This window comes from Oryctolagus cuniculus, chromosome 11, assembly GCF_051225735.1.
Source record: "Oryctolagus cuniculus isolate XC-2025 breed Fujian yellow rabbit chromosome 11, ASM5122573v1, whole genome shotgun sequence".
Taxonomy (NCBI): Eukaryota; Metazoa; Chordata; class Mammalia; order Lagomorpha; family Leporidae; genus Oryctolagus; species Oryctolagus cuniculus.
In genome coordinates, this window is record NC_142877.1 from 3,616,201 (window position 1) to 3,643,888 (window position 27,688).

The following is a 27,688-nucleotide window of genomic DNA, read 5'->3' on the forward strand; positions in this document are numbered from 1 at the left end:
ATGCGGCCCTGATACTCGAATGCAGATCTTTTAGAAAGTAAACAGGACCGGGGATGCTGTTGCTGAGCAGGGCAGGGAAAAACGAGGCAGAAACCACTGGATTTGTTTTAAAAGAAAACGAGAAGGAAATTCAGTATTTTTTATTTTCACTGAATCTGGAAGCTTCCACGTTTCGGGCTGGTTCATAGTTAGGGTTGGAAAACATGAAGAGCCCCCGTCTTCCTTGCATTTCAGCGCAGGTTAAAATGCTGGATTTGAAATCAGATCGCCTCCCCGCTCTGCGATTCATAAAACCCGAGTGACATTGCAACCTAAACAGAGCAAGAGGCCTTGCAGTCAAGCTCGTGGTTTTCCTAACGTCTCCACAAATCCACGAATACTTAAACATTTCGTATGAGAACCATAAAAAGACATCTGCAGCCTTCTTCCTGACCAGGAATACACAGGCCACGTGCGGTGCGAGCGGGCGGCTGACCTCGCACTCCCGTGCCTGGGACCAGAGTGCGGCTGCTCGCCGTCTCCCAGTACGCTGGGGACCCTTGGGGCAGCAGGCGCTTCGTTGCAAGCAGTGCTGCCCAGGGAGGAGCAGGAAGACCCGAGGGAAGAGGGGGCAGGGGGCAGCCGGCCGGGGCCGCCCCGCGTGGGCCTGTGCCACGGCTGGGGACGTGGCAGCCCCCCGTGGGGCAAAGACCCACACTCAAGCCTCCTCCAGGCTGGAGTTCTGTGTAAATCTAATCATTAGCATGAACCGAAGGCACTGTCATTGTTTAACTCACCCGACCTTTTAAATGGATAACCAACCTTGAGGCTTTAATTGGATTTAAAAAAAATCAATTTCGAGCCATTGCACAGTGTCGAAGTGAAGTGCTGCATTCTCAGGCAATTGTAAAACCAGTTTTGCTCAAGACTATTTTTTTTTTATTATTTACAAGTTTAAAATGACATTATCCATCTCAGCCAGCGTTTTCTGGACACACGGACGCACACCACGTCGTGCCACAAACGCATCATCATCTTCTGTACTGAATCGGCGGCGGCAATCTCTTCACACAATCACACAAAAAACCCAGCGAGGGATAATGACACGGCACCGGCTGCAAATCTCTCAGCCTCAGCCCCGCGCTCATCTTTGTAATAATAATAAGAAAAAAATCCTTGAGGAAGCTTTTTACCAAATCACATCTTGACCATTAAATCTTTCTCGAAGAAGGTCATTTAATTTTATGGAAAGAAATGAACAATTAAAATGGCATAAGCAGACACCACGCTGGTCTGGCCATGAAGATGCTGGCGAGCCCGTCCTGGGCCCGCCTGGCGACTGCCCTGGGACCTTGGCAAACCCCGGGCAGGTCTCTCAGCCTGGCCCTCTGTGGAGGGGGAGGCTCGCCCTCCCTCTGTTCCCGCACCCCAGGTCGGAGCGCCAGCAAACAGGCCCCTGCGCCCGCCCCCGGGCAGCCGCTGGGAGACAGGCGGAGATGCGTGCAAACCGGGGCCCTGGGCCTCCATCACAGAGCAGCGGGGGGCGGGGAGTGCTAATGGTGGAATCTGGATGATTAGCTGGAGCAATTATAGAATTAGAGTTGAAAAACAGAAAATGCCAAGCCCAGTGGTCTGCTTTCACGGAGCGCCGTTTCAACGTGTGCCGTGTTGAATGGCGCCTCGCTGAAATGGGCCTTTGTGGCCAGATTACAGAGCCCGAGTGACGGCCGCACAATGGTCCCCAGCACCCAGGACAGTCCAGGGAGCTAATTTGGACCATTGGACAAACCATTATTTTCTTTTGCCTCAATTGATCAGATAATTGTACACAAGTCTGCCATCTGGCACTATGGACCGTCCCCTTGGGTGGCCACGGGCACACTGACGTGTCTGAGGTGGCACAGGATGCACACGCGCCCACTCTCCAACCCCGAGTCCTACATCAGAGCCACTCCCACGGGAGCCGAGGTCACCCCGACACCTGTCACTCCGCAGGGGGCACTTCTCCCTGGGCTCCACAAAGCACCCGAACAACGCCGGGCAACAAGGGTAGAGGGAACTCGGGGGAGGACCAGGGGCTGCTCTGCAGACGGGCACCCCAGCACTGAGCGCCTGCGGTGCCCACCGGGGCTGCCCAGCCAACGCCTGGGGCAAACACAACCTCAACCCCAGATCAGCACAGCCCCGTCTCCCCACATGGTCTGACCAGGAGGGATCCAGATGGCCAGCGCCGAGGCTGCTGGGGGAAGGGTGCTCTCCTCTTACATTCACACACACCAGGCGGGGCTGGCCCGGTGTCGCCGTGTCACCACAAGGCAAACTCTCTACACGCCTATCTCAAGCTCAGGGCTATGATCAGACTCCCACAGATGTCTGTTGACTTTGAAAGGGTAAACCCACATCTGGCCTGTTTTCCCACCGGCAAGGTGAGCACGCCAGGGCACCTCAAGGGCTCTGCTGTGCCAAGACCTCTGGGCCTCGGCAGTCCCTGTGGCTTCCCTGCCCAGTGGTGATGTGCCAGATTCTCCCTGCACACCCTTACAGGGCCAACTCAAGACCGGACTCAGTTGGGAACACGGCCCAAGAGGTTGCCACCAACAACCAGACTTACTGCAGGGCCTCCACATTCACACGCGTGCTGAATTCTCACACGTGGCCACCTCCACGCAGTCTGCACCAGGATGGCGTGTCTGCTTCCTGTGACCAGCACGGTCGGGATGTTCTTGAACCCCATGGCAAGCGTCCACCGTCTCTGAGAGTGGCCGGGGGCCGAGTTGGGCCAGTGTCATTTCCAGTGGTGAGCGTGGTCAGTGGTCATCAGTGCCTGCAGGTGACGGCCCCAGGAAGGGCCAGCCAGCCAGGACTGGGCACCCGGCCTGCCAACAGAGCAACTGCATCCCAGCCTAGGGCCACCTCTCCCGCGTCCAGGCCACCCGGCATCCACGGGGGACCCGGGCCGCGTACTGGAGCGCAGCTGTGTAACTGGCCAACACCGTGTCTGAGGCTTTGGGTGTAACAGGAAACATTCAGTCTCACGAGCCTGTGTGTGCAGTGAGAGGGGCCGTGTAGCCTCTGTTGTCACCAGGAAGTAAACGCCTGCCTCAAGGAGGATACCCCCTGCACCCTGGCAGAGGCCGGGTCGGCCCTCGACACCCAGAGCCCGCCCCTCACGCGAAACAGGAACCCAGGGTTAAATTAACACTAGGATCGCGGGACATTCTTTCATCTGCATGATTGCTTTATTGTACAAAAAGTTTCCAGTAACAGTAAATTAGTTTTTTAAAAAGGACAAAAAAAGTCATTTTGGATAGAGGCGCTTCACTAATTGCTTTATTTAAGCATACAAGGAAAAAAATCTTATCTGACCAATTAGGTTGGAAGGGTTTTATTACCTTTAAGAAGCCATTAGCTGGAATAAAACACTGAAAGCACTTGTGTCAAAACAAATAAATAATGCTCTCTCAATTAGCAGAGAAAGCGGTAAATCCGTTAAATTAGAGACGCACACTGCTTCCCAGGCACGGCCCAGCCAGCACCCCCACCCCAACCGCACAAAACAAGAGACAGCAGTTTCACTCGCAATCCGGGGAGAGGTCAGGCGCTCCGGGGACCTGCGGGCACCTTCCTGTTTCTCCTCCCAGCGCCACTCCACTGGCGCCACCTGAGGAGCCTGTCCAGGGGGCGCCGTGCCCGGGGAGACCCGCCTGAGCGACGGTCACCTCCCAGCCCAACAGGGACCCGGTGGCCACAGACGCGGTGGCCGCCGCGGGCTCACTTGGAGGGAAGCCACGACCTGAGCTACCAGGTGCGCGTTCTCTTGCCCGGCTGCTCGTGACCTTCCCCCAAGTACAGGCTCAACAGCCACAAACGGGGGCCTGAGGGCCCCAACAGGGCACTGGGCAGCTCGGGGGCCTGCAGTTCCCACCTTGGCTCGCCAGCCCTGCTGGCCCATAGCTGGTCCCGCGCTGCTTCCGGCAGACTGGGACCCCTCTGCCACCCCACGGGACCCCTGTGAGTTTCTCAGCACAAGTGGGTTGGGGAGGGGAGACCCCCATCTGCTGAAAATAAACAGAACCCATGGCGAGCTTCTCCTAAAGGGCCACTTTCCTGGAAGGCCCCAAGACTCGGCGTCTCCCAGAGCTCCAAAGGTCATCCAGCTTGGCCGTGGCCGTGGCCGTGCCTGCCGGCCTGACCGGCGTGCTGACCCTGGGGAACACCTCGGTCCTCTGGGGTCTGTCACCGCCCCACACTCGAGGCGGCACCCCGGTGCGTTTCCCTAACACGTGTCTGCTCGGGGATGCCAGCCCGGTTCCTGAACGGCCAGGGCCCCCAGCCAGGTCCTTCCCATTCCACGGCCGCATCAGCAGGAAGAAAACCAGGGGCTGCCTGGAGGAAGAAGCCCCTTGGGGAGCGGTGGCAAGGCAAGGCCTGGGGTTCAGCCCATGTTCTCTCTGGACCCAACTCCTGGACACCACGCCAGCGCCAACACGGAAGGCATTGTATGCGGCTGGTCCAAATCAGATGTGACAGGTTCATGAGGTCATGCTCTTCCTAAACTTTTTACGAGAAGAGCCATCAAAAATGACACAAGGACCATCAAAACTGTCTGGTGTCCCCTCAGACAAGGCCAAGAACACGGGTGACTTCCGTCACAGTCCCCGTTATTCCACAGTCCCGGGAATGTTTTCAAGCACCATATTGATCATAGGCAGGTAAACAACAGTCTCACCTGGGCGACCTGATCCGCACCCCTAACAATGAGGGGTTTCCTACCCAAGATTCTCACCATCCTTGGGAACAGGCCTGCTTCCCGGGCATTGCTAAGTGGCGATGGAAGAGCCGATAAATCAAATCGCTGGTGGAATATTTTACTTTGAAATGGAGTGATGTTTGGTTAATAATTTGAGACCCACTAATCCTAAATGGGGTGACCCATTTAAAATGGCCTCTGTGTAAATTCACAGTTCATTAAGTGGAGTTTGGTTTGAACAGGTCATTATGTGGTTAGTGTGTAAGTAATGGGCTGAGCAAGGCCAGCTGGGGACGAGCAGGGGCCGCGCTGGCTCAATCTGGTTGACTTTCCGCCACCGTCAAGCTTCCTCGCGAGTGAGCTTGGCTCCCGTCACCAACGTCTGCACGTAGGTGGTTCTGCCTAGCAACCCCTTTGGTTTATAGTAGAAAACACAGTGCAAAAATGTAAAATGAGGCATACTCTATTTACAATTAATTTAAACTTATGACGCTGTTTGAACTGGCCCATCTAAATGTGTTAATTAACATCAATGATGGCTTTCTATTTTTCACACTTTGTTACTCTGATCGTTAACAGTGATGGAAAAGCTAAATTAAGTTAATGGGGAACGGATTATAAATTCTTAAAGGACTTCTCAGTTTGTTGTCAACTGGAAAATATACAGAAAGATGAAGAGGCATTTTTGCCTCTACTCATAAATTTTTGGTACCAAATTTCTTAAAAACCACATGGCTTTAAAAAAATTTTTTCCAAAAATTATTTTAACATGATGCTGCTCAGACACAACTGCTAAAAAAAATAGCATATATACGTAATACTGAACAGCTCTGCAAGGCCGGCCAACATCCAATTCCTTTTCTCTTTCCAAAAAAATATATATTATAACTGATCACAGAACTCAACCTCTATTCTGCAACAGTATCCAAAGTCCTAAGCTCCTGACAGTGAAGGAGACACCAAAGCTCACGCCCTGGGCTGAGCAGGGCTGGGAGAGTCCCCTGGACAGGCAGGCTGCTCCCCTGCAGGTAGCTAGCAGCATGGCCGGTCCCCTCACGCGTGGGAGATCCGAGTGTGCGGCACCACGGGAACCCAGCGCCACTTAGCGAGACTTCACACCGACGAGGACAACAATGAGGACGATGATGATGACAAATAATATTAAAATCACAAGCATCTTCCGATTCTTCTTTTGATACTGCTCTGCCTATGGGAAGAGGGGCGGAGAAAGACAGTCATTCTCCCCAAGTCCAAATCAGTCTCCTCACTTCACTGTGGGTCTCAGCTCTGTGTGATCGGCGTCCCCCCGCCCCACACCCCAGGAGCTGAGGTGAGCCCCAGCCACCAGCATGCGGGGGCCGTGGTGCTGGTGCTGATTTGCCTGGGTCGGGACCTGCTTCTGCCACCACCCACACGCGGCTACGACCCGCTCCTTCATGCAGGGCTTCCTGCCAGCCCCGTTCCTCAACAGGTGCACACCCGACACCACGAAAGAGAGCAGCTCGCTAACGACCCCGTGGGCGGGGGGCACGGAACTCACGGAACCAGAGAGGCCCATTTCTGATCTCTCCCGAATCTAGAAACAAGAAAGCAACCATCCCTGGAACTAAACACGGGCGAGGGTGCTCCCTCCGTGAATGTCATGTGCAGACTCCACCGGAGCTAAGTCCTCCCAGAGCTCCGAGTACACGCATCAGCCAGCGCGACCTCCACCCTGCTTCACACTTCTTCCCCTGACCAGGGTCACAGGGCTCTCCAAGGGAGTGCACCAACCATGCCGTGCTGCAGAAGTGGGGAGTGCCACCGACCACGCCCCTGCTGAAGTGGGGAGTGCCACCAACCACGCCCCTGCTGTAGAAGTGCCACACCGACAGACACGGAGGCCTGAGGGCGGGGAGCTGCTGTCTCCCTCTTGTCTCGCGTCCAAGGTCCCCAGCCTCCCGACTGCTCCTGCTCTCCTCTGTGAGCCTCCTGGTCCATCTGGAAGAGCCCCTGTCACCCTGGAGAAGGGTGCGGGCTGGTCAGAGCACCCAGAGTCCTGCCTCCGGGGCAGCTCCCGAGGCGAGCGACGACCAGGGCACCAGCGGGTGGGTGCTGACGGCCGCACGATGGCCGCGATGAAACGCAGCTTGCCTGATTTCCTAACAGGCAGCCTGGAGCACTTGGGAAGTCAGTGCCAGATGATACTCTCTAAAACCTCTCACAGCCGGCGCCGCGGCCAATAGGCTAATCCTCCGCCTGGCAGCGCTGGCACACCGGGTTCTAGTCCCGGTCGGGGCGCCGGATTCTGTCCCAGTTGCTCCTCTTCCAGTCCAGCTCTCTGCTGTGGCCCGGGAGTGCAGTGGAGGATGGCCCAGGTGCTTGGGCCCTGCACCCCATGGAGACCAGGAGAAGCACCTGGCTCCTGGCTTCGGATTGGCGCAGCGCCGGCTGTAGCAGCCATTTGGGGGGTGAACCAACGGAAGAAAGACCTTTCTCTCTGTCTCTCTCACTGTCTAACTCTGCCTGTCAAAAAAATTTAAAAAATAATAAAAAAGATATTAACAAATATCCTGAAAGACATCCCCCAAACAGGTGCCTTATTAGCGCAAGAGACCTCTCTCTCCCTTCAACAAGCCTCCCTCTTCTCAGGGTGACCTCAGTTTGCTGTGGTAATCAGAGGGAGAATCAGAGTCTCCTCTCCAGAATGACTGTCCACCAGCGGTCGTCACAAGAGAAGCCTGCGTCAGCCCCGGCAGCTGTCTCCGCACACAGACCAGCGAATGCCCGTCAGCCTCCTGGGACGAAGGATTTTCTACAAGAAGGAAACCCCAAACGCTCTGGAATTCTCAACAACTTCCAGGCCAGGCCGCGGCGTGCCTGGAACCCTGAGCCGCGGCGATGGTGCCCGTGCAGCTCCACAGCCGGCGGCGACCCGAGGAGAGCGCCCCGACGCAGCCTCCAGGGCGCTAGCGGCCCCCGACAGTCTCCCCACGGGCACAGGGGCGTTACCTTGTGCAGCTGCTTCAGGCCGTCTTCAGTTTTGATACAGGACTGCTCAACATTATAGTCAATTCTATCGAGCACTGTACCCTGAGGAACAAGTAAGCCAGTTACAGGCAATCAACAGCCGCGACTGGGAAGCTGGAGTTCAGAAATGAGAGACGCAAACTGCAGACATGGCCCCCCCGGCCCCCGCGGGGCAGCAGGTGCGCACGGCGAGCCCTGGGACCCGTCCTCAAGCAGAGACACGCGACAGCAGGGACGTCCAGCTCACGAGAAGGAAATCCTGACACATCGTGGCTCCTCCCGTGGACCTGGTCACTGTGGGGTCTGCCTTGTTCAGGCTCACTGTGGCTTCACAGAGCACGTGGCGCGGTGGGAACGTGGTGGCGCAGGCGCAGCGAGGGCCGGGCCCTGTGCCCCTGGCTGTTCAGAACACCACTTTAACCCTCCCGGTCACCAGGAGGCCTGAAGTGGGCGCTCACGTCTCCGAACGTGAACACAGGTCCACGTGGGTCAGACCAGAGAACAGTGAGTTCCAGTCTACCATCTCTAATGAAAAACATGCCCTACAGGAGAATTTTAGTTGTTTAATCTCTTGACTCCAGTAGGAACACTGGGCTGTATGGACGAGCAGGGCTCTTACTGCAACATGCTGGATCAGCAGAGAGAGCAGCAGCCCCGGGAGCGTGGAGTAATTAATGTAACTAGCTCTCCCACAGCCGGCACACTCCCCTGCAGTGGGCCTCACAGAGCCCAGCACCCAAATCCCTGCTGGCAAGATAATAAATGCCCTAATCAGATTTTCACGGTGAATGACAATTTAATTCTACTGGAAAGCTAGTGGTTCCAATCGCCATTACCCAATAACCTGCTAAAATCGGGAGGAGAATCTTATAAATCAGAATTATTGCTGAGCTTGCTCAGAACCAACCAGACCTCCACAGTGAGGGGCTCACAGGAGCACGCTGGGGCGTGGAGGAGAATGTGAGAACCTCGCTCTATTCTTTATCTGAGAGAGACTCGTTAATGTTTTTAAAGGGAACAACAGTAGCGTGTGTGTATGTGTGTGTGTGTGTGTATATATATATAAAATTTGTGTGTATGCACACACACGAGGAAAATAGGTTCTAATTTTTCTCCTCACAGGATCAGAAAATAAATCTGGAGAAGGAGCAGACACGGCAGCAGAAACCCCACGGTGAGAGGTCAACTCACGCACCTGCTCTACAATCATGGCTCCCAGGTCCCTGAAGATTTCATTGAGGTCGGAAATGGACTGCACGATCTGGCGGATCTCTCGCTCCCTCTCCTCCACCATCAGGGTGTTCTGTTCCACCAGCACCAGCTGGTCATCTGTGAAACCCTAGCAAAACACACGCAGAGTGCGCAGGTCAGCTCCCTCTGTCCCCGGGAGAGCAATGGTGTACCAGTCTACACACAATTTAAAGAAAAGGAACCCCAAATATATTTCCAGAAAGCATGGAAACAAGACAAAGCACTCATCTTTCCTTCCCAAGCAGGAAAGATCCAAGTCCCCCAAGCAGCAGGACCTAAACCGCAGCGCTGCAGGGAGAGGCCCGAGCTGCAGCCACGGAGGCTCGGGCCCGGGCCTACCGGGCTCTCCCCACAAGGCGGGGAGCAGACTGCTTTCCTGACAGTCCTGGAAAGCGATCACGGGGCTTCCTTGTGACCTTCGGAAACCGAGAAGTGGGATGGCTGTCCCTGTGCCCGCTGCAGCGACCGCCTGGTGGACACACACGTCAGCCGCGTTGATCTGTGTGCACTGCACACAAGTCGGGGGTCTGGGAAGGGAAGGGCAGAGGACGGAGTGCAAAGGACCAGCAGCCAGCTGTGCAGCCCCTTCACGTACCCGGTCGTAAAGAGTATTATCCTCTCCATCATCCATTAGTGGTACTGATGTATCAAAAAAATGCTGGGATCTTTCCTCTCGATTCTTCATGCCTATCATAGATAGGAATTCACTTTACTGGAATATGTAAACCATCCTGGTTACTGTTCCACCATTAAGAAGGTGAAATCTACAGTAAAACTCAACAAAGTGGAGACAGTCTTAGCGCTTTAAAGAAGCCTCTCTCCAATGGCAGCGCGGAGAGAGCGAGGGACAGAGCAGACGAGAGCATGCAAGCCTTGCAGTCACCGCGAAGGGGCCCGCGGCACGTGACGCCAGCACAACAACGAGACGACACCTGAGACTCTCCAAGTGTGGTGGGGATATTGAATCTAAAAGTTTTCTTACAAAACAGATATCAGCATTTCTCTGGACGCATCTCTAATAAGAATTCCAAATGGCCCTAATCACATTTCAGAAGTAGTAAAATTAAAATACAAACATGCCAACTCTCAGAGGAAGACAGGACCGGTTTTGTTTGTCTTTCAAGTATGTGCGGGGACTTTGATTCCAAGGCAATGACAGACCCAGTTCAGAGGGTGACTGGGACGAGGACACAGCCGGCACGTGCCTCTGCAGTGTTTGAGAAGCAAAGGTAGCGGCGGGGGGGGGGGGGGGGGGAGTTGGTGTGGCGCCGGCAGATGCGTTCAAAACCGCTCCTGGGAAGGCGTTTTAGGCACTTTCAGATACTTCGGTCGTTAGGCAAATATGTGGCTTTAGGTGATAGCTGGTTTCTACCCATTTATGAGTAGCTCTCTCAAATCCCAACATCTAGAAATCAACAGGTTTTTAAATGGACCACGTGTTCAACTTCTTCACGCTGTTTGCTGACACATGAATCACCGCCACACTGTGTGGGAGCTGTGCCTTCACTCCGGGCCTGGGGTGAACGTGCTCCTAGCTAAGAGGGGCTGCTGCAAACCACACCCCCAGGCCCCTTTGGGGCCCCACTTGTGGCGCGGTGCGTTAAGCCACCACCTGCAAAGTCAGCTTCCCATGTAAGCGCTAACTGGAGTTCTGGCCGCTCCGCTTCAGATCCAGCTCCCTGCTAACGCGCCTGGGAAAGCAGCAGAGGATGGCCCAAGTGCTTGGGCCCATCAGCCGCGTGCTAGACCCAGATGGAGCTCCTGGCTCCTGGCTCCAACCTGCCCAGTCCCAGCTGTTGCAGCCATCCGGGGAGTGCACCAGCAGATGAAGGTCTCTCTGTCTTTCCCTCTCTCGGTAACTCAAGACTTTCAAGTGAAATAACCGAATCTCTAAAGAAGCTAATGAGGAAAGGCACAGGGCTAAATGGAGAAACAGTTGCAGAGGAAAAAAAAAGCAGTTATCTTTCCACTGAGACTCACGTTTGAGGTAGCCCGACTGCGCGTGCCGGAAGCTGGTGGACAGCTCCTGCAGGGCCTGCGCCAGGGAGGCCACCACATTCCGAAGCAGCCGCCCCTCCTGCTCGGAGCAGGCCCTGCGGGCCCGGCTGGGCAGGGCCTGCACAGCGCGCTGGCATCTGTGGAAAAGCTGGAGAACAGGCCCCAGGCTCAGGGCAAGCCCGCAGAGGCAGCCCCTCTGCCACCCTGCCCCACTCCCGAGCTGGAAGTGGGAAGGGAGCTGCTCCGTCGTAACTGGGTTTGATTGACGCAGACGGAAGCGAGTCCACCCCCCTTTGTGAGGCATCTGTGTGTCCTGCACTGCACACACAGCACCACCCCCCACTGCAAGCGCATACGCTCTGCCAGGAGGACCCCGTGCTATTTCTGCTCCCCCTCTCGGAGGTGGAGGGGTAAAGGAGAACCACCCCACTGTGACCGGGCCACCCTTCCAGGGCTCCTCCCGCAGTGCCACACCCCTTTCTCCAACCATTAAGCACCCAGGACACTTAAAGACAAATTGTTAACGCCAGTCCTATTAAGCATTAGTCAAATGTAACATTTTATACAAAAATTTTCCAAGATACTAAACTTCCTTCTTAATCACAAGAACTATATTTTAGCATAAATTTTTCTAGTCTATGATAGAAGTCATACACTTTAAAATGAAATGACTGAACTCAGTAATGTCTGAATTTAATTTTTACTTAATTGTTCCACAAAAGTATCCAAGACGGGCCTCAGGCCTCCTCTGAGAACCTGAGGTTGGGACGGGAGCTCCGGGACGGAGCAGCCGGCACAGTGAGCGTGGCAGCACTGTATGGCCCCGCCCCGCCCCGGACTCCCGGCACCCTCACCTGCGTGATCTCCTGTGCGGTGATCTCAATGGCATGCTCCTCTGCGCTGCTGTCGTCCAGGGTGGGCCTGTTTAGGTGCTTGTCGTGAAGGCTGGCTAATTCTTTCATCTTCTGCTTAATCCGGCCAACATCATACTGGATCTAGAGGAACAGTCGCCAGCACAACAGTCGCTCTGAGCCCAGCGGCCACGCTCGGACTAGAGTGTGGTCTCGGCAAACGTACTAACTCACTGACGCGCAAGCAACCTGTAACTCAAGTTACTAGAAAATCAAAAACCACTCTTCCTTGCTGTGCAGTTTCTCCACGTCGTCCTATAATTCAGGTAGTTACTATGGTTAAAACTGAAGTAAAAATCATTCACACACACATGGCTTTTTCTTGCAGTGCGTAAAATGCACAAAGCCCAAAAGCTAAAGCATTTCTAGGGAGAAGCATGCAAGCAAGTGCAGCTAAATTAATTTTACAGTGGATATCTTAAAATGCTATCATGATTACTAGACATCTTAAAATGTTTTCATCATTATGAGATTATCTATGTTGTCCTGACCATTAGAGTTCTTAAAACATGTTGTCACAATTGAGACACCTTAAAACGTTGTCCTAGTGGTCAGATATCAGATATCATTAAGTACATCGTTCCAATAACTTATATATGAGACAGCATGAAACTAACATTCAACTTACTTCATCCACGCTGTCCACCCATTTAGGAGGGGACCGTTTTGTCACGCCAATGGCTGCTTCCGGATCTAAGCTAATGCCTGACACCAGTGCCATACGGTCATCAGCAAGCTACAGAGACACAAAGGGACATTTAAGAAGATACTTGAATCCAGTGTAGATCAGCAAGTTCTTAGTTGCTTTAAACGTTGCTCCCTAAAAGACACAGAAATGGAGGAGCTAATGCACCTGCTGGGTTAGAAACCTGCTCAGACACTGCTAGCATCTGGGACTCTTTCCTAGCTTTTCATGCGCCAGTTCTTAATTTCCTTGGACATACTTGTGAGCATGAATTTGACTTGATCTGGCTATAGACATGTAATAAAAAGTCAACAAACGAGCCTTCAGATAAAGACCTCTTAGCACTAGTCTCCACAGCTAACGTCATCAGAAACAGGTTAAAAAGAAAAGGCACCAGGCTATCAACAGAACCAATACAAAATGTTTAATAGCAGTAAGCTTTATTAACACACACTTAGCGTATTTTAGAAATAGTGCTGGTCCAGTTATCTTAGTCTCAATATCATTAACCAGGAGTTAAAACCTGTGTTTCCAAACTACCTAAAGTGGTCAGTGAAATTATGCACCGTTTGGTAAAGGCGACCCTTAGACCCCCACGCAGCTTGACTGGCACTTCCCACGGGCAACATCCCCTGACTCGGACAGGGCATCCGCAGCGCGTGTTTATGCTACCCGTACAATACACTGCCTCAGACAGCTTTTAAGAACGGGAAGGCAGTCATGGGTCCAGCATGGTTAAGCTGTTTTCCTGCCCGGAGGCAATAACCCGGGTTGAAAAGATTTAAGGTGCCCCCCCGAGCTGAGAATTTTTAAATGGCAGTTTCAAAAGATCCAAACAATGATCAAGAGAACACGAACAGCCCGCACAAGCCCTCTACAGATGCTGAGTCACGCAGCGGAGAACAGCCCGCACAAGCCCTCTACAGCTGCTGAGTCACGCAGCGGAGAACAGCCCGCACAAGCCCTCTACAGCTGCTGAGTCACGCAGCGGAGAACAGCCCGCACAAGCCCTCTACAGCTGCTGAGTCACGCAGCGGAGAACAGCCCGCACAAGCCCTCTACAGATGCTGAGTCACGCAGCGGAGAACAGCCCGCACAAGCCCTCTACAGATGCTGAGTCACGCAGCGGAGAACAGCCCGCACAAGCCCTCTACAGCTGCTGAGTCACGCAGCGGAGAACAGCCCGCACAAGCCCTCTACAGCTGCTGAGTCACGCAGCGGAGAACAGCCCGCACAAGCCCTCTACAGCTGCTGAGTCACGCAGCGGAGAACAGCCCGCACAAGCCCTCTACAGCTGCTGAGTCACGCAGCGGAGAACAGCCCGCACAAGCCCTCTACAGCTGCTGAGTCACGCAGCGGAGAACAGCCCGCACAAGCCCTCTACAGCTGCTGAGTCACGCAGCGGAGAACAGCCCGCACAAGCCCTCTACAGATGCTGAGTCACGCAGCGGAGAACAGCCCGCACAAGCCCTCTACAGATGCTGAGTCACGCAGCGGAGAACAGCCCGCACAAGCCCTCTACAGCTGCTGAGTCACGCAGCGGAAAACAGCCCGCACAAGCCCTCTACAGATGCTGAGTCACGCAGCGGAAAACAGCCCGCACAAGCCCTCTACAGATGCTGAGTCACGCAGCGGAGTTGGGTGCAGAACTTTGTTTGCTTTTCTTGCTCCTTCCCTGCATTTATTTAAATTTCTCCCCTCATTCGTTCAGTAAACACTTGCTTGCTTTTCTAATAATAAAGGAACAAGACAAATTAAAAAATCCACAGAGGAAAGGAGGGAAAAACCACGGGAGGGAAGATCCAGATTCAAGGAACTGAAGTAACAGCTCTAAATCCCACAGAGATCACAGCAAAATTCCTAAAAGCAAATCGGTGTCTTCACCGACCCCCCAGCGTGGTTCTCCTGCACCGGGCTTGGGGCACTCCCTGGGCTCAGGCAGCACGACTCCCAGGACAGCCGTGGGGCAGGACAGGCCCCACACCGCCTCCAGGGCGTCTGGGAGCCATGATTAAGTCCACCTGCGTCAAGCGCCCTCCTGGCCCTGCAGGCCTGTGTCATTTCCGGTCTCACACAAATGGTGTGTCATCCGACCGCGCACGGTCTGCGGCTCCAAGCCCCTCAAGTGGCGATGCTGCACCCCACCACCTTTCGTCTGCTTCCAGAGGACTTGTACATTCTTTTTATTATTTTAATCCTCACAAAAACTAGGTGAGCTAGGGACTATTACTGCAATCTATAAATACGGAAATTGAAACTCAGAAGAGTAAAGTGGCTTGCCCAAAGCCACGGAGCCATCACCAATCAGATTAAAACCTGGGTGGGCTGACTGTGGAGGCCCCTTTCCCTGGTGAGCTGCCGATCACCGGGGCAGACCCGTGAGACAGGACTGCAATTTGCTAAGAAAATGAATCAGGACAAGCAGCCATCAGATGAAAATAACAGCAGCAAAACAGGGCTTTGATTCACTCCCCACCAATGGCACCAGCGACAACATAGGAGACCTCATAGGAGCACATAGCAACAGTAAAGCCGTCTCCCTTAGGGACCACAGGGAGAGCCAGTGTATGCACCCTGCACCCCACAGAGCACGCAGAGGGTATCTGCCCCCACCCACACAGTCTGCTCCTCGACAGCCCTACCCCAGTACCCTGCACCCCACAGAGCAGGCAGAGGGTATCTGCCACCACCCACACAGTCTGCTCCTCGACAGCCCTACCCCAGTCACCAGAAGGCACACAACTTTGTGGGGGAGGCTAAGGCAGGGGGATGCCCCTCACCCGCTACCCGCTCCCACCACCCAGCTGGAAGTCCAACCAACAGGTGCTGGGCAGAGGCTTGGACTCACAACCCCAGCTGCTTCGCTAACGAGCGCTAACACTGCTAAGGCACCTCTTTGTGTGTCGGAAAAATTTCACTGTCAGTTTATTGTCTAATCTGCCATATTTTATTATTACACCCTATTTTATTGAGTAATAATGATTTGTTTTCTCTACAGCAATTTTATGTTTCTAAACTCATGTGCAAAATAACTTGTACTGTTCTTACTATTTACAAATACACATAAGAAAGATTCACCAGAGATGGTATCTCCCTATCTAAATTTATCTGTGTTGTCATTAGCATACTTTTGTTTGATAAACCACATTTGAAAAGTCAGTTGAAATGGAAGCTACTCTTTTTAAACAGTACTTGATTTCACACAATAGATGTCGTCCCAAAAAATGTGACGTAAGTCAAAACTGGAACAAACGTACCCTTTAAGGGTACCGAGGAAGCTTGCTAATTGAGAGAGGCCAGCCTGCTCAGCTGTTGCTACCTTTCCCACACACCAGACCTGGATCTCACCTAAGAGGGACAGCTGTCTTCGGGACCGAGACTACAGGGTGAGTAGCAGCCATAGCTGGCTCCTCTGATAAAGAGCCGCTGCCCTTCTGAGAAGGAACGTGTCCCCTCTTCCAGGGCACGGCTCTGCGGTGTGACCAGTGCACACCATGAACTGTGCCCACGCACTGGCAGCGTGTATCACGGTGTGTACTGTGACCTTTACTGCGTGAATCTGTAATGCGACTGTCATATGGGTTTACAACATGCATCACAGCACGTACCATGAATTTTCTCCCATGGATTTATGATGGCACCATGGCATGCATGGAACTGTAATGTTGTGGTGTGTACTGTGGATTTTATCACATGGATCTGTGATGTTATCATGGTACTATCACAGCATGGATTTGCAGCGTATATCACAATATGTACTATGAAAAAGAAGACAGTTTTGGGAAAACATAACTGAAGATAAATACCAACAATCTGAAATGGGAACAGATAGGAACATGCACATACAGGCCAGTGCACGCGACCACCTGCCCCACCTCAGAGCTTCGCGCCTGTGACCGGCTGCCCTGCGTCCTGAGGGCCCCTGTGTGCAGCAGCTCCCGAGCTGCCCCCCCCCCCCCCCCCCCGCCCCATGCAGATAAACTGAAGGCTCCTGAATCTTTCTGCGCATTCTCACCTAATTTCAACTTTTGTTAAAGAAATTTGTGCTCTGAAGCTCCTTATCTCTGATCCCCAGTTCTGCCCCAGAGGAACTACCTGGATGCCCTCCCTAACACGATGCAGACAAGCCCATGGATGCGACTGCAGGCACGCCCACGGCCTTGTCCACAGTCTCACTGAAGTCCGCTTTTGCCCTTGATCCACTTTAGGCATCGACATTTGTCCTTTACAGAGCACCACACAGTACGGACAAGTTCTTGATCTATGAAAGGAATCAACATATACACACACGCTCATAAAGCTCACCGTGCCAAACACACAGCCTCCCCACTCAGAAAACTCTGTCTTGGGACATTATGGTGTAGCAGGTAGAGTCACCCCTGTGATGCATACGGGCCTTGGTTTGTGTCCTGGCTGCTCCACTTCTGCTCCTTGCTAATGGTCTGGGAAAAGCAGTGGAAGACGGCCCAAGTGCTTGGGAACCTACCACCCACGTGGGAGACCCAGATGAAGCCCTGGTTCCTGGCTTCTGTCTGGCCCAGTACTGGCCATTGTGGCCATCTGGGGAGTAAATCAGTAGATGGAAGCTCGCTTGCTCGCTCTGTGTGTGTGTGTGTATGTGTGTCTCTGAAGTTCTGACTTTCAGATAAATAAATAAATCTTAAAAAAAAAAAAACAACCAACAAACTCTGATTTAGTGTTCTGTACAACTAAGGAAAGAGCAAACCTGTGGGCAGACTGGAAAAGTTAGGCATACCTCCTCCCCATACCATCCCCACCCCCACATGCCCCCAAACAGCTATACGCAGCTGCAGTGCACAGGGAGTGAGAACACCAGCGATTCCAGGAGGGACCTGACATTACAGCCTGGCGACGCCCACTTACAGGGGGACCTGTAGGATGGATCGGACCACACACAGCACACGGGTACAAAAGGCTCAAAGACTGTGCTAACAACCAGGCTTAAGGAATCGCGGGGTTCTTGGAAGAGTGACTAAGTGTGTGGGTACCAGGCAGTTGGCGATGTTAACACCACATTGTTTTAACCCGTGATAATTTAAAATAATGTTTACCTCTCCTGGTGATTATATGTTCAAAAGCACTTTCCAACTGTACAAAAACACAGAAATAAAAAAAATGAGAAGCACACTACTCTGGTGGAAGTGCTGCTAGTTTACTGCTCTTCCTTTGTCTCCACGCAGACCCCTAGGAAACACAGGCGCAGACCCTGCCCTGTAACCTGCACTGAGCACCTCAGCAGCTCCACCTCCCGCGGCACCGACAGCCGCGCACAGAGGAAGGCTGCTCCTTGTGTCACCCTCGGACAGGCGGTGCTCGGTGGGCTGTGTCCCAGCCCAGCCTGGCTCTCCCGACAGTGTCTAGGGACCTGACACTGACATCTTGTAATGTTTTAGCAGTTCCTATCTGAATGGAAAAGAAACAACTTAGGAGCTTGCCTGGCCACAGGAGGGGAAGTAGAGAGACCACAGGGCAGGGCCCAGAGGGGTCGCTGGCCAGACAGGGAATGAATGGTGGACAGCTTCCCCCAGGGACACCTGCTGAGACGGACAGGGAGTGGCATCTCCAGGGTACTCAGGTCTGACTGGGCAGGAAGCCTGGAGGTGAGCAGAAGCAGCCACCAGCCGGGGAGGCTCCAGCGCGGGGGCAGTCGGGGTGCCTGCTCCCACACAACCCCTCCGGGGGCTGGGAGGCCTTCACTGCTCCCAGCAATAGCAGTGTGAAGCCCTGGACGCCCATGCCTCCTGCACCGCAGCCCCTAGCCCAGCACCTGGCTCTCCCCAGTAATGAACACAGGATTATGAGCTGAGTGAGCCCACTGTGGACGGGCGGATGGATGAGGTTAACAGCGTCCACGTCAGGTACAATTCTGGAAGGCACTTCATGAAAAACACAATGGTGCCAGACAAGCGAGACCGGGGCGAGTGAGGCTCGTGTGCAGGACAGGGGCGCCCCACCCAGGTCTCCGGCCACAGGACGTGAGGGGAGGGCGCGAGGTGTCAGATAAGCGAGCTCAGCCAGCGCGTCCCGCCCTGGAACCTGCTGCCTGGAGACTCGGGGAAGGCCCGGAAGCGGGCCCGGCCGGCAGACCCCTGGTAACTCAGACCCTCACACACCTCGCCAGCCTCGTTCAACCCGAGTGACCTCAACGGCTTGCTCTTTGCCCCGACCCCGTCTCCTTTAGGTGGGTATAAGTAAGTATGGAGCGGCATCTGCTCCAACCTCCAGGCTGTCCCAAGACCTCCTGCCCCCAGGCCCCCAGCGCTGCCGTGGAGAGTGGTCAGCAACTCCGCCCAAGTGTGCGAGCAGACGTGACCTCATCCCTTCAGGGCCCAGCCGGGGCTGTCGGGGAGGTTCCTGAACGGGTCAGGAAGCCCTAACCAGGAGTGGCCATCACACCCAACTCCACGAGCTGGCAGCTAAGGGTCCGCTCTTCAATACACGCTGTTTCTAACTGACAAAAGTAAACACACGTCATTCTTCAAAAGGGGTGTGTGTGTGCCTGTGTGTCTGTGTGTATGTGCCTGTGTGTGCATGTGCCTGTGTATGTGCGCCTGTGTGTGTGCGCCTGTGTGTGCGTGTGCCTGTGTGCGTGTGTGTGCCTGTGTGCGTGCATGTGTGTGTGTGTGCCTGTGTGTGTACCTGCGTGTGTGTGCCTGTGTGTGCATGTGCCTGTGTGTGTGTGTACAAGAAAAGGCCTGTGATGGGAAGAAGTCCCCTCCACTCCACGCTCTTCTCCACAGGGATCACTGTTAAGTTTCTTGTGTATCTTTTCAGAATTTTTCAACACACAAAAAAGCACAAATGTGAGTTATTTGCCTTAAAAAAAAGAATGGAATTATATTATCCATGAGGGAACTTCAAAAAGTTTGTGGGAAAATGTAATCAAAAGATTTTACTGTGGTGCAGAAAAAAACCTGAAATCCATGCATAGTTTCTTTTCATATGCATGGATTCCAAAAAAAAATTTGTACCAAAATTAAAATAACTTTTAATTTTATTTGCATGGCCCTTTTGAAATCCCACTGCCTCCCCACGGCCCACGTGTCCGGAAGCTTGCGCTGTGCAGTCTTTACAGCCAGGGACTGAGCTGTTATATTTGAGATTTAATCAATTCCCAATATCTATTATCAACTAGTTCAGGTTTGCAAGATTTATAGAGCGATCTCAGGCTACTAGCCAGGACACCACTCATTTTGAACGTGGTGGTCCTAATTTCATCTTCTGGACATACTCCCTATTTGGGGAAATTTTACACCAAAAAAGCAAAGACAGACACCTCATCCTAAGCACTCTTTTGAAGGCCTGCCCTCGGGAAAACCAGTCTTCCGTCTGCATCGCTGAAGCAGCCAGGCACACAAACGCTGACAGCAGCACAGGCTCCTGTCCCCTCCACCCGTGACGCAGCTCCACGTCCACAGACAGAGAAGCCCAGAAGCAGGCTGCCAGGGCGCGCACGAGGGCCTCACTGCCGCCAGCGGCTGCGTCCACAGCGCCGGGCTTCAGCCCCTGTACAGACACAGCCTTATTCCACCTGGTTTACGTCAAGAAAGCAGTCGCCCTGCGCTGCTCCTCAGTGAGGCAGAGAACACTCCCACGTCGCTTTCCAAACCATCAGTCCACACGGTGTGAAAACCCACTAAACAAGGCCAGCATCCCACTGTTAAACACGATTATGTCGTAACCAAAACAAGTACTAAAACTAAGTTCTGTTCGCATTTCATGGGTATGTGACCAGCAGCTTCAGGAAAAACAGCATTTTATAAACTAAAATCACCTAACATATAAAAATCTTCAAAACACAATACCTCATCCAGCTCCTGCAGGGGTGTGTCGTCCACCAGTCCCATCCAGTCAGGGATAGCAAAAGAGACGCATGGGGACAGACAGACAGACAAGACAGGGTCAGTTGAGAAAACACAGATTTTAGATAACTCTAAGTTCACTAGATATTAAGTTGCACTAACCAAGGCATTTAAAAATGTCCCTTTCTGATTCTTCCTTTTTTTAAAAAAACTACATCAATATGTTCTTATTTTTATTTACTGTGGTTATTGTTTTGGTAAATGAGATAGGAAACAACCCATAAACAGTAGTAAAATTAAGACACACTGGAAACAAAACACACTTAAATATACTAAATCTATTTCACTATATATTTCAGTTTATATATTTCACTAAAATATACTTAATTACTTGTTTCACAAATATCAAATAGCATACACAATAACACATTCTAAATGTCCCTTAGGAAAATGAAATAAGAGAGCAAAGCTAAAATGTAATTTTACCATGTCAAATAAATGCATATTTTAGCACGTAAACAAGCCCTGCGAGTGCCTCAAAATTTAAAAACGAACCAGCTACAAATCCTGCCTATGGCTGTATTCAGATAATATTTGAGTGACCACAGTATGTAAGGCTGCTACACATTAAACGCGGCACACACGGCTTCATCCTATCTGTGGTAACAGGAGAACAGCAGAGCCGGGAAACCACTCTTTCCGGGAGAGAGACACAGGTGGTAAAATAGAGGAAAAATCCCGACCATGTGCTTGGCATGTATTCTCACTCTGGAGAGCACACAGCTATTCATAAAGCTACTGTGAAAGCAAGCACACACACGGAACAAAGGTAAGGGGAGATTGTTTTTTTTAATGGGAGAGTGGGAAAGGGCACCAGAGAGTTAAGTTCCGATTTAAAAACCAAAGATTCTTTTTCAGATCCACACAAATCTTCTGAACATTTACTAATGACAGATAATCTAAACAACTAAGTCCTTTTTTTACAGTATTGATCAGTGAAATAATTAGTGGCGAATTTCAGTAATCAACCGTGTTGATTTTTTAACGTTTAGCAGTAAATTTAGAAAACAGAAAAATAACTTATTTAAAAATTAATAGAGCAAAATGCAGCTAGTCTATCAGTGCCAAAGCGTTGTTAGACAAGGAGAGCAGCAGCAGACGCGATCAGACAGCGCTCTCCCCGGACAGTCCAGCAGGTAACGTGGCAGAGAGGGAGAGCGGGAGGCCCTCCTCACTCCCAGCACGCGCGTGGAGCGAGCGGCTGCATTCACACACGCCCGTGACCGTAGCACTGCGAGATGAATGGAGACCATGGTGTCCAGTGGAAATCTAAACACCTTCTACTTTAAAAGAAAACATGCTTTTCTTTTTCAAAAGGTTAACATTTCCAGCAATGGGGCACTAAAATCTGTAATTAGTAAAACAAGACACGAGGCAAACCCCTAACTTCGTCTGCCTCTTCTCACGCTCCTTGGCACTGAGTCTAAACAAAGTGACGACAAGCCGCGGTCGGCAGCCCGGCCTGCGCGGGTCCTGTCTTCCAGGCCTTCCAGGCACACACACCCTGCTCTTTAGATTTGCACGGCTGGTTATCAGCTGAGAAGAGGTAAAAACCGGAATCAGAGATCCTAGGACCTGAAACAACTGCTCTTACAAATAAGAAAATAATAAATAAAAGAAAATAAATAAAAGAAAACTAAGGCTTCAAAACGTGTCAATGCATGCTGCCTGCAGTCCCAGCGACGCGCCTGGGGAGGACGGGAAGACCCAGGCGCAGGCCCCCTGCCTCACCCCGCTTCCCTAACTTCACGCACAGCTCAGGGACTCCTCGTGACAGGCAGCCGCTACCACACCACATCAGGAATTAATTCAAAGGTCATCTTTTCAAAGAAACCCCCCTCCCAACTTTGCTACTTAAAAATATAAAATTTTCAAAATTCCCTTGCTACCAAATGACCAGGAAATTTAGTCAAGACTTGAATTAAAATATTTGGAATTATCATCAGGAAAGACCAAAGCACAGCCAAATGAAAACACGTTGCTACACATCATCACCCTCTAAATCTTTATCATGTCTAAATCTAGGCTTCTGACCTGCCCACGGCACGCACCCAAGCAAACACTGAAAACCCCAAGGAGCACGTGGGACTCACAGTCCACAGAACTTTCTGCATAAGACTGAAGAAGTAAGTGGAAACCCATCTGTGTTTACTCAGGAAGTCTGGAGAGGCCGTGCAGGATGAGCTGGAAACTCAGGCCCTCGCTATAGTGGTATTTACTTTATTCCCCTCACTGCCAAAATAAAAGTCTGCTTCATTTTTGTCCAACAAAGTACCCTTCTTCTCAAGCAAGCCTCACTGCGCAAACGGAATCTGTAAAAGCAGAAAAGCAAATAGATCTAAAGAGAAATATACAATGATTTCATACTTGGATTCTAAAGAGAGGACTAATTTTCCAACCAACTCAGCCTAGGCTAAAACGCAGACCCTTCAAGGCACAAGGTAAGGCAGACTATGTATGTCACGAGGAGAGATAAGGAAGGACGGAAGCCCGCTGCAGGGGCAGAATGTCTGTCAACGACAGGGCCGTCCATCTCCCAGCACTGGTGCGGGCCCGGAGGGGAGCTCCAGGCGCAGGCCCTGGCCGTTAGGTGGGGGATCCTGGAGCAGCCCCTGACTCCTCTCCAGCTGGCTTCCTTATCTGTGTCACGAGGAAAACAGCCACCAGCTCCTGGCCTGGCCCTGTCAGGACCCCACGGGGGCACACCCCATGCCAGACACGGGCAAGCTCTCAATGAATCTCAGCTAGTACTGCAGTGCAGACTAAAGAAAGTAGAGCTAACTCCCGGTTTATTTTTCCCCCAAAGTTCACATTTTTATTTAAAAATGATGTGCTGGCTTCAAACTAATCCAAGAGCCGTTAGCTGTGGCTCCCAGGTGGCGATGACGCTGTATTTTAAAGCAGAGTGTAGACCGGGCGGTAGACACCGGCCACGCAGCTCCACTCGGGAGCAAGGGAAGCAAAGTCGTCACAGGGCATCTGGATCAGAGCAGCAACTCAACTTCATTCCTCAAGACGCCATCACCCCACCTCCGCTGCCCCTGGGATGGCCTGGCTGCTGGAGTCACTTCAGCCTCGGGAGGGACCCCCCTCCGGGTTCCTATTTGCAAATCAAAGCCCAGGCCCTGTGCTTCGGTCAGGAACTTAGAAAGCACTGCTGAACTGACAGGGCCCCTAGACATTACCGAAGAGATCCGCAGCTCCCTACAGGCAGCCCGCGTGGGAGTGGCCCCCAGTCCCAGGCTTGCACCCCAAAGTCTTTCCTGCAGCAACAGAGGGAAGGGGCATCCAAAACTGAGGCCAACCCCCAACGACCTGCACTTTGCCGAGTCCAACATCAAACTCATGTCTTTGAAAGCAACAACAACAACAACACCACCAAAGCTAACATTAACACAAACAAGTAAGCAGCATTGTGGCCAGTTCTAGCTGTTAAACTTTAAAAAGAATTAAACCTCATTCATAGGAAAGAGGTCACACGGAGCTGGGGGCAGGGCAGCCGGGCAGGGCAGCAGCGGCTTCCTGTGTGGGAGGTCCTGGGGCAGAACCAGGAGCACAGCCGCGCCAGGGGGACACCGCTGGGACAGACACAGGGACAGTGCGGTGGCTGCTGCTGCTGGCGCTTCCTCTTCTTGGCCCCGACCCTGGGAGAGGGCAGGTGTGCGGGCTCCTCAAAGTGGGGCCAAGTGACCGCTGGGTCCCTCGGGCCGGGGCTGCCTGCACTTCCGCTGGCTGTCCTTGAATGTGTTTACTTCTGACACACTGGCCGGAGCGACACACTAACCCTCATCACTAAAGCCAATTTCAAGTTTTTTCCTCAAACAAGAAAAAGATACGGGCCTTCATTTTTTGAATGGCAATGGCTGTAGGGCTGTTTTGTGCCGAGATGTTTGATGGACACACACGCCACTTTTCAGCCAATTCTTGCAGTGTTTTCCTCAAATAAGGATGTGAAATTTCAGAAATTTTCCAATTATTTTAGGTGTGATTTCTTTTTAGCTGTGTCTAGCAAATACACGAAAATCAACTTTCTACAGCTTTTTCTTCTAATTGGAAATTTAAAATTTCAAGTTATGAGTTTTAAAATTAATTTAAATTCTCAAGTTTAGTTACTGCCTTGTTAATTACCTAAGTTAGCATGGATGTTTACAAATTGTGCTGTTTTACTTTACTTTGACAAAATATAAATTTTTATAATTTTCCAAACACACAGAAAAAGTACGTAAAATGATATAATGTCCTAGCGATAGTTGTCACTAGGCTTAAGAATTACTAGTATCTTGCTTCATTTGCTTCTTTCACTGGAGGGGGGTTAAGTACTTAAATAGGAAACAGATTTCTTGATACTACACCACCAAGCCCTTCAGTGCCATCGCTAGGAAGACCCACACGTGTAATCAACTGCGGTTGGTCTGACTGCTGCATTACCACCTAAAGGCCGCTCTAATTCACACTCGAGGTGTGACTTCTGTGTGACCTGCCGCAGGATGAACCTCGGGAGTGCGGCGGGGCCTTCTGGGAGCCACTCAGCCAACGTTCCACAGCCGCGACGCGTGCACCTGCCGGCTCCGGGAGAGCGGAGCGGCCAGGCCCTGCCCTCTGCCCCAGTGCTCCGGCCTCTCGCGGTGATTTGGTGATTTTTCATCTTCCTGCTGCGGGTGCACAGGCAGAAGGGCTTCTGCAGGAAGCCGCCCGCAGGCTCCCCGGGCGCTCCGGGGTCTGGGGATGCGGTGCCTCGGCACGCACAATTAAAATATTAAAACACGTAAATGCGCCCGCTAACTTAACTTCTAAAAACCAGGCACACTGACGCTGCGGGCGGCAGACCGCCTTTTGAAACCGGGTTATTCTCGGCGATCCGACGGCTCTGATCATCTAGGAAGGCTCGCAACACACTGAGGGCCACGGGGCGCGCCCCCAGCGGCGGAGCGGCCCACCCTCCAAGTCTTCAGGAACCCACGCGAGCTCGGGCCGTGCTCCCGATGCAGCGTTCCCGGCCGTGCACGCGGCTGCGCGGAGTCCGACCCGCTCTACTGGGTTGTGCAGACACGCAGTTTAAATATGCGCCCACGCAATCCCTTCCAACAAGCATCTGACTCGCGGCGCGGCCCGGGCGCACCGTCTACACCGCGCCTCGGCTCTGAATCCGCGGGCTCCGGGGCCTCGCCGAAGCCCACGGCGCGTGTTCCTCACGCGGCCTCCACGCCTCGGCCCGGGCTCGCGCGGGAGGTGCGGACGCAGCGCCGCGGCGGGCCTCCTTCCGACGTGCGGGGAGACACGCGAGGCCTCCGGCCGCGCACCGCGAGCCCTGGGGAGGGGGCGACCCGCACAAAGCCCGGCAGCGCCGAGGAACCGCGGGCCTTGAGGGCAGGGCCGTCTCCTCGCAGCCGCACGCCCACGCCCACGGCCTTCCCGAGGGGGAGCCCCGTCCGCGCCCCTCCCCACGCCCCGCGGGCCTCCCGCAGGCCCGGCCGTCGGCGGGGGCGGGGCCCGGCGAAGGCGACGCCCCCTGGCCGGGCCGGGGCCGCTCGCGACTGGTCGGCGCGGCTGACAGACAGAGAGACAGACAGAGACAGACAGGCGGGCGGGCGGGGCGCGGGGGCGCGCGGCGCGCGTGCCCGGGAGACTCACCGCAGCAATGCTACGTGAATGCAGAGGGCTGGAGGTGGTGTGACTACTCACTTGCTCGGCTAACAGCTGCCGGTTTTGGATGGAATTATTCCGCAACAACAAGAAAGCGTCGGTTAAACGCCTGGTGGCCATGGCTCACCCTGTGTGACCCCGCTCAGGGCCCCCCGCCCGCCTCCAGGCCCGGCCCAGCCGGCCCGCCCTCGCGCCAGCGGCCTCCCTGGGCCAGGCCGCAGGCCTCCAGCCGACGAGGCGCGAAGACCCCTCCCCAGATAACCGCCTAGGCTTGCCAATTGTCTGACTCCCCCTACCCAAGACCTGGCTTCGATCTCCAAGCACTTGAATCCCCCCAATCCTCGCCTGGCCAGCCGCCGTCCCTGAGACCCCCACCCCAATCCAACCCTGGATCTACAAGCGCATAACTCGCCAATCCGGCTCGGGACTGGCAGCACCTGAAGCCCCCTGCCTCCCTCGACTCCCTGAGACCCCGAGACCCCCAACGGCCTTTGACCCCCGGGCTGCCCCTGGCCGCGCGCTCCGGCGTCTAGGCCGCGCCCCGGGGCCGGGCCCTGCCTCGCTGTCCCCGCCAGAGGCCCGGCCTCGGCCCTCCTTGGCCAACCCCAGCCCTCGGCTACACAGCGCCTGCAGCTCCCTTCTCGGCCTGCGCTGAGCCTGCTGCGGCTCGGCGACCTCCTGACCCCTCTCCTTCCTGCGCGGCCTGCTCCCCCGCCGCCAGCAGGCCGCTGGCCTCCAGGAGGACAGCAGGGCCACCCTCCCCGGCCTCCTCACTCCTCTCCTCCAGCTCCCTCCATCCCCGGATCTGACTGCGAGCTCAGCCCCGGGCCGCTTCCGTGCCGTGGTCCCGGGCTCTGGCGTCCCCCCTGGCCCTCTTCCTGTCCGTCCCTCGCGAGTGCCCCCCTGCGACGCTCGCAAGCCTTGCTCGCAACGTTCCGGGCGCGGGAGCTCCCTGCCCACACCCGGGCGCGGGCGCGGGCGCGCTCCGCCCTCTCCCGGGGCATGGCCGGGGCACCCCGTTTTCCCGGCCCCCGCGGGGCTCAGGCACTGGGAGCGGGCCCGGGGGGCAGCGCTCAGCCCGGGGCGCGTGGCCCCCGAGCTGCAGGCCGCTGCCCAGGGCCGTGGCCCCGCAATGGCGAGTGCCAAGTTCCTGGGCAGGCGAACTTGGGCACCAGCAGAGCACAGCCGCGCGGCGCGGCGGGGGCGGGGGCGGCGGGAGGCGCCGGCCTCTGCAGGCCGAGCACGCTCGCTGCGGGCGGCGGCTCGCGCTCGCGCTGTTCTGTTGTGGAGGGCTTTTTTTTTTCAACTCTGAAAAAGAAAAAAAAAAAAAAAAAAAGATGTATCTGAAAAAACAACCAGGAGAGGGGGGAAAAAAAAAAGGAAAAAATTGTGAAGCGGGAGCTCCGGGCGTCCAGGTCGCCCGGGCGGCGCCGCCAGCGGCAGGCGGGGGTCGCGGGGGTCGCCCGCGCTCCCCAGCCGCCGCTCTCCGCAGGGGCCACTGCGGGGCTGTGGACTCCCCAGGGGGAGAGTCACCCGAAAACTCTGTCACCCACCGCCCCGAACACCGCCGTGTGCGCTG

At 53.9% G+C, this 27,688-nt stretch overlaps 1 protein-coding gene across 5 annotated transcripts; it reads right to left on the reverse strand.

Moving 5' to 3' along the window:
* Window positions 1–3,196: 3,196 nt before the first annotated feature.
* STX16 (syntaxin 16) lies at window positions 3,197–26,944 on the reverse strand. 5 transcript variants are annotated; one of them, XM_017337818.4, is made up of 8 exons: window positions 26,098–26,944; window positions 12,527–12,634; window positions 11,842–11,982; window positions 10,970–11,135; window positions 9,585–9,676; window positions 8,934–9,077; window positions 7,721–7,801; window positions 3,197–5,936 (listed from the first exon to the last, which is right to left on the reverse strand). In XM_017337818.4, exons 1-8 carry the CDS (start codon window positions 26,227–26,229, stop codon window positions 5,832–5,834), a joined length of 969 nt encoding a protein of 322 aa, XP_017193307.1. In that variant the 5' UTR covers window positions 26,230–26,944; the 3' UTR covers window positions 3,197–5,831. The 5 variants fall into 5 exon arrangements, with proteins under 5 accessions (XP_017193307.1, XP_017193309.1, XP_089163083.1 ...); XM_017337820.4 differs by having other exon boundaries at window positions 26,149–26,363; XM_089306957.1 differs by lacking the exon at window positions 3,197–5,936 and adding an exon at window positions 6,233–6,729.
* Window positions 26,945–27,688: the final 744 nt, after the last annotated feature.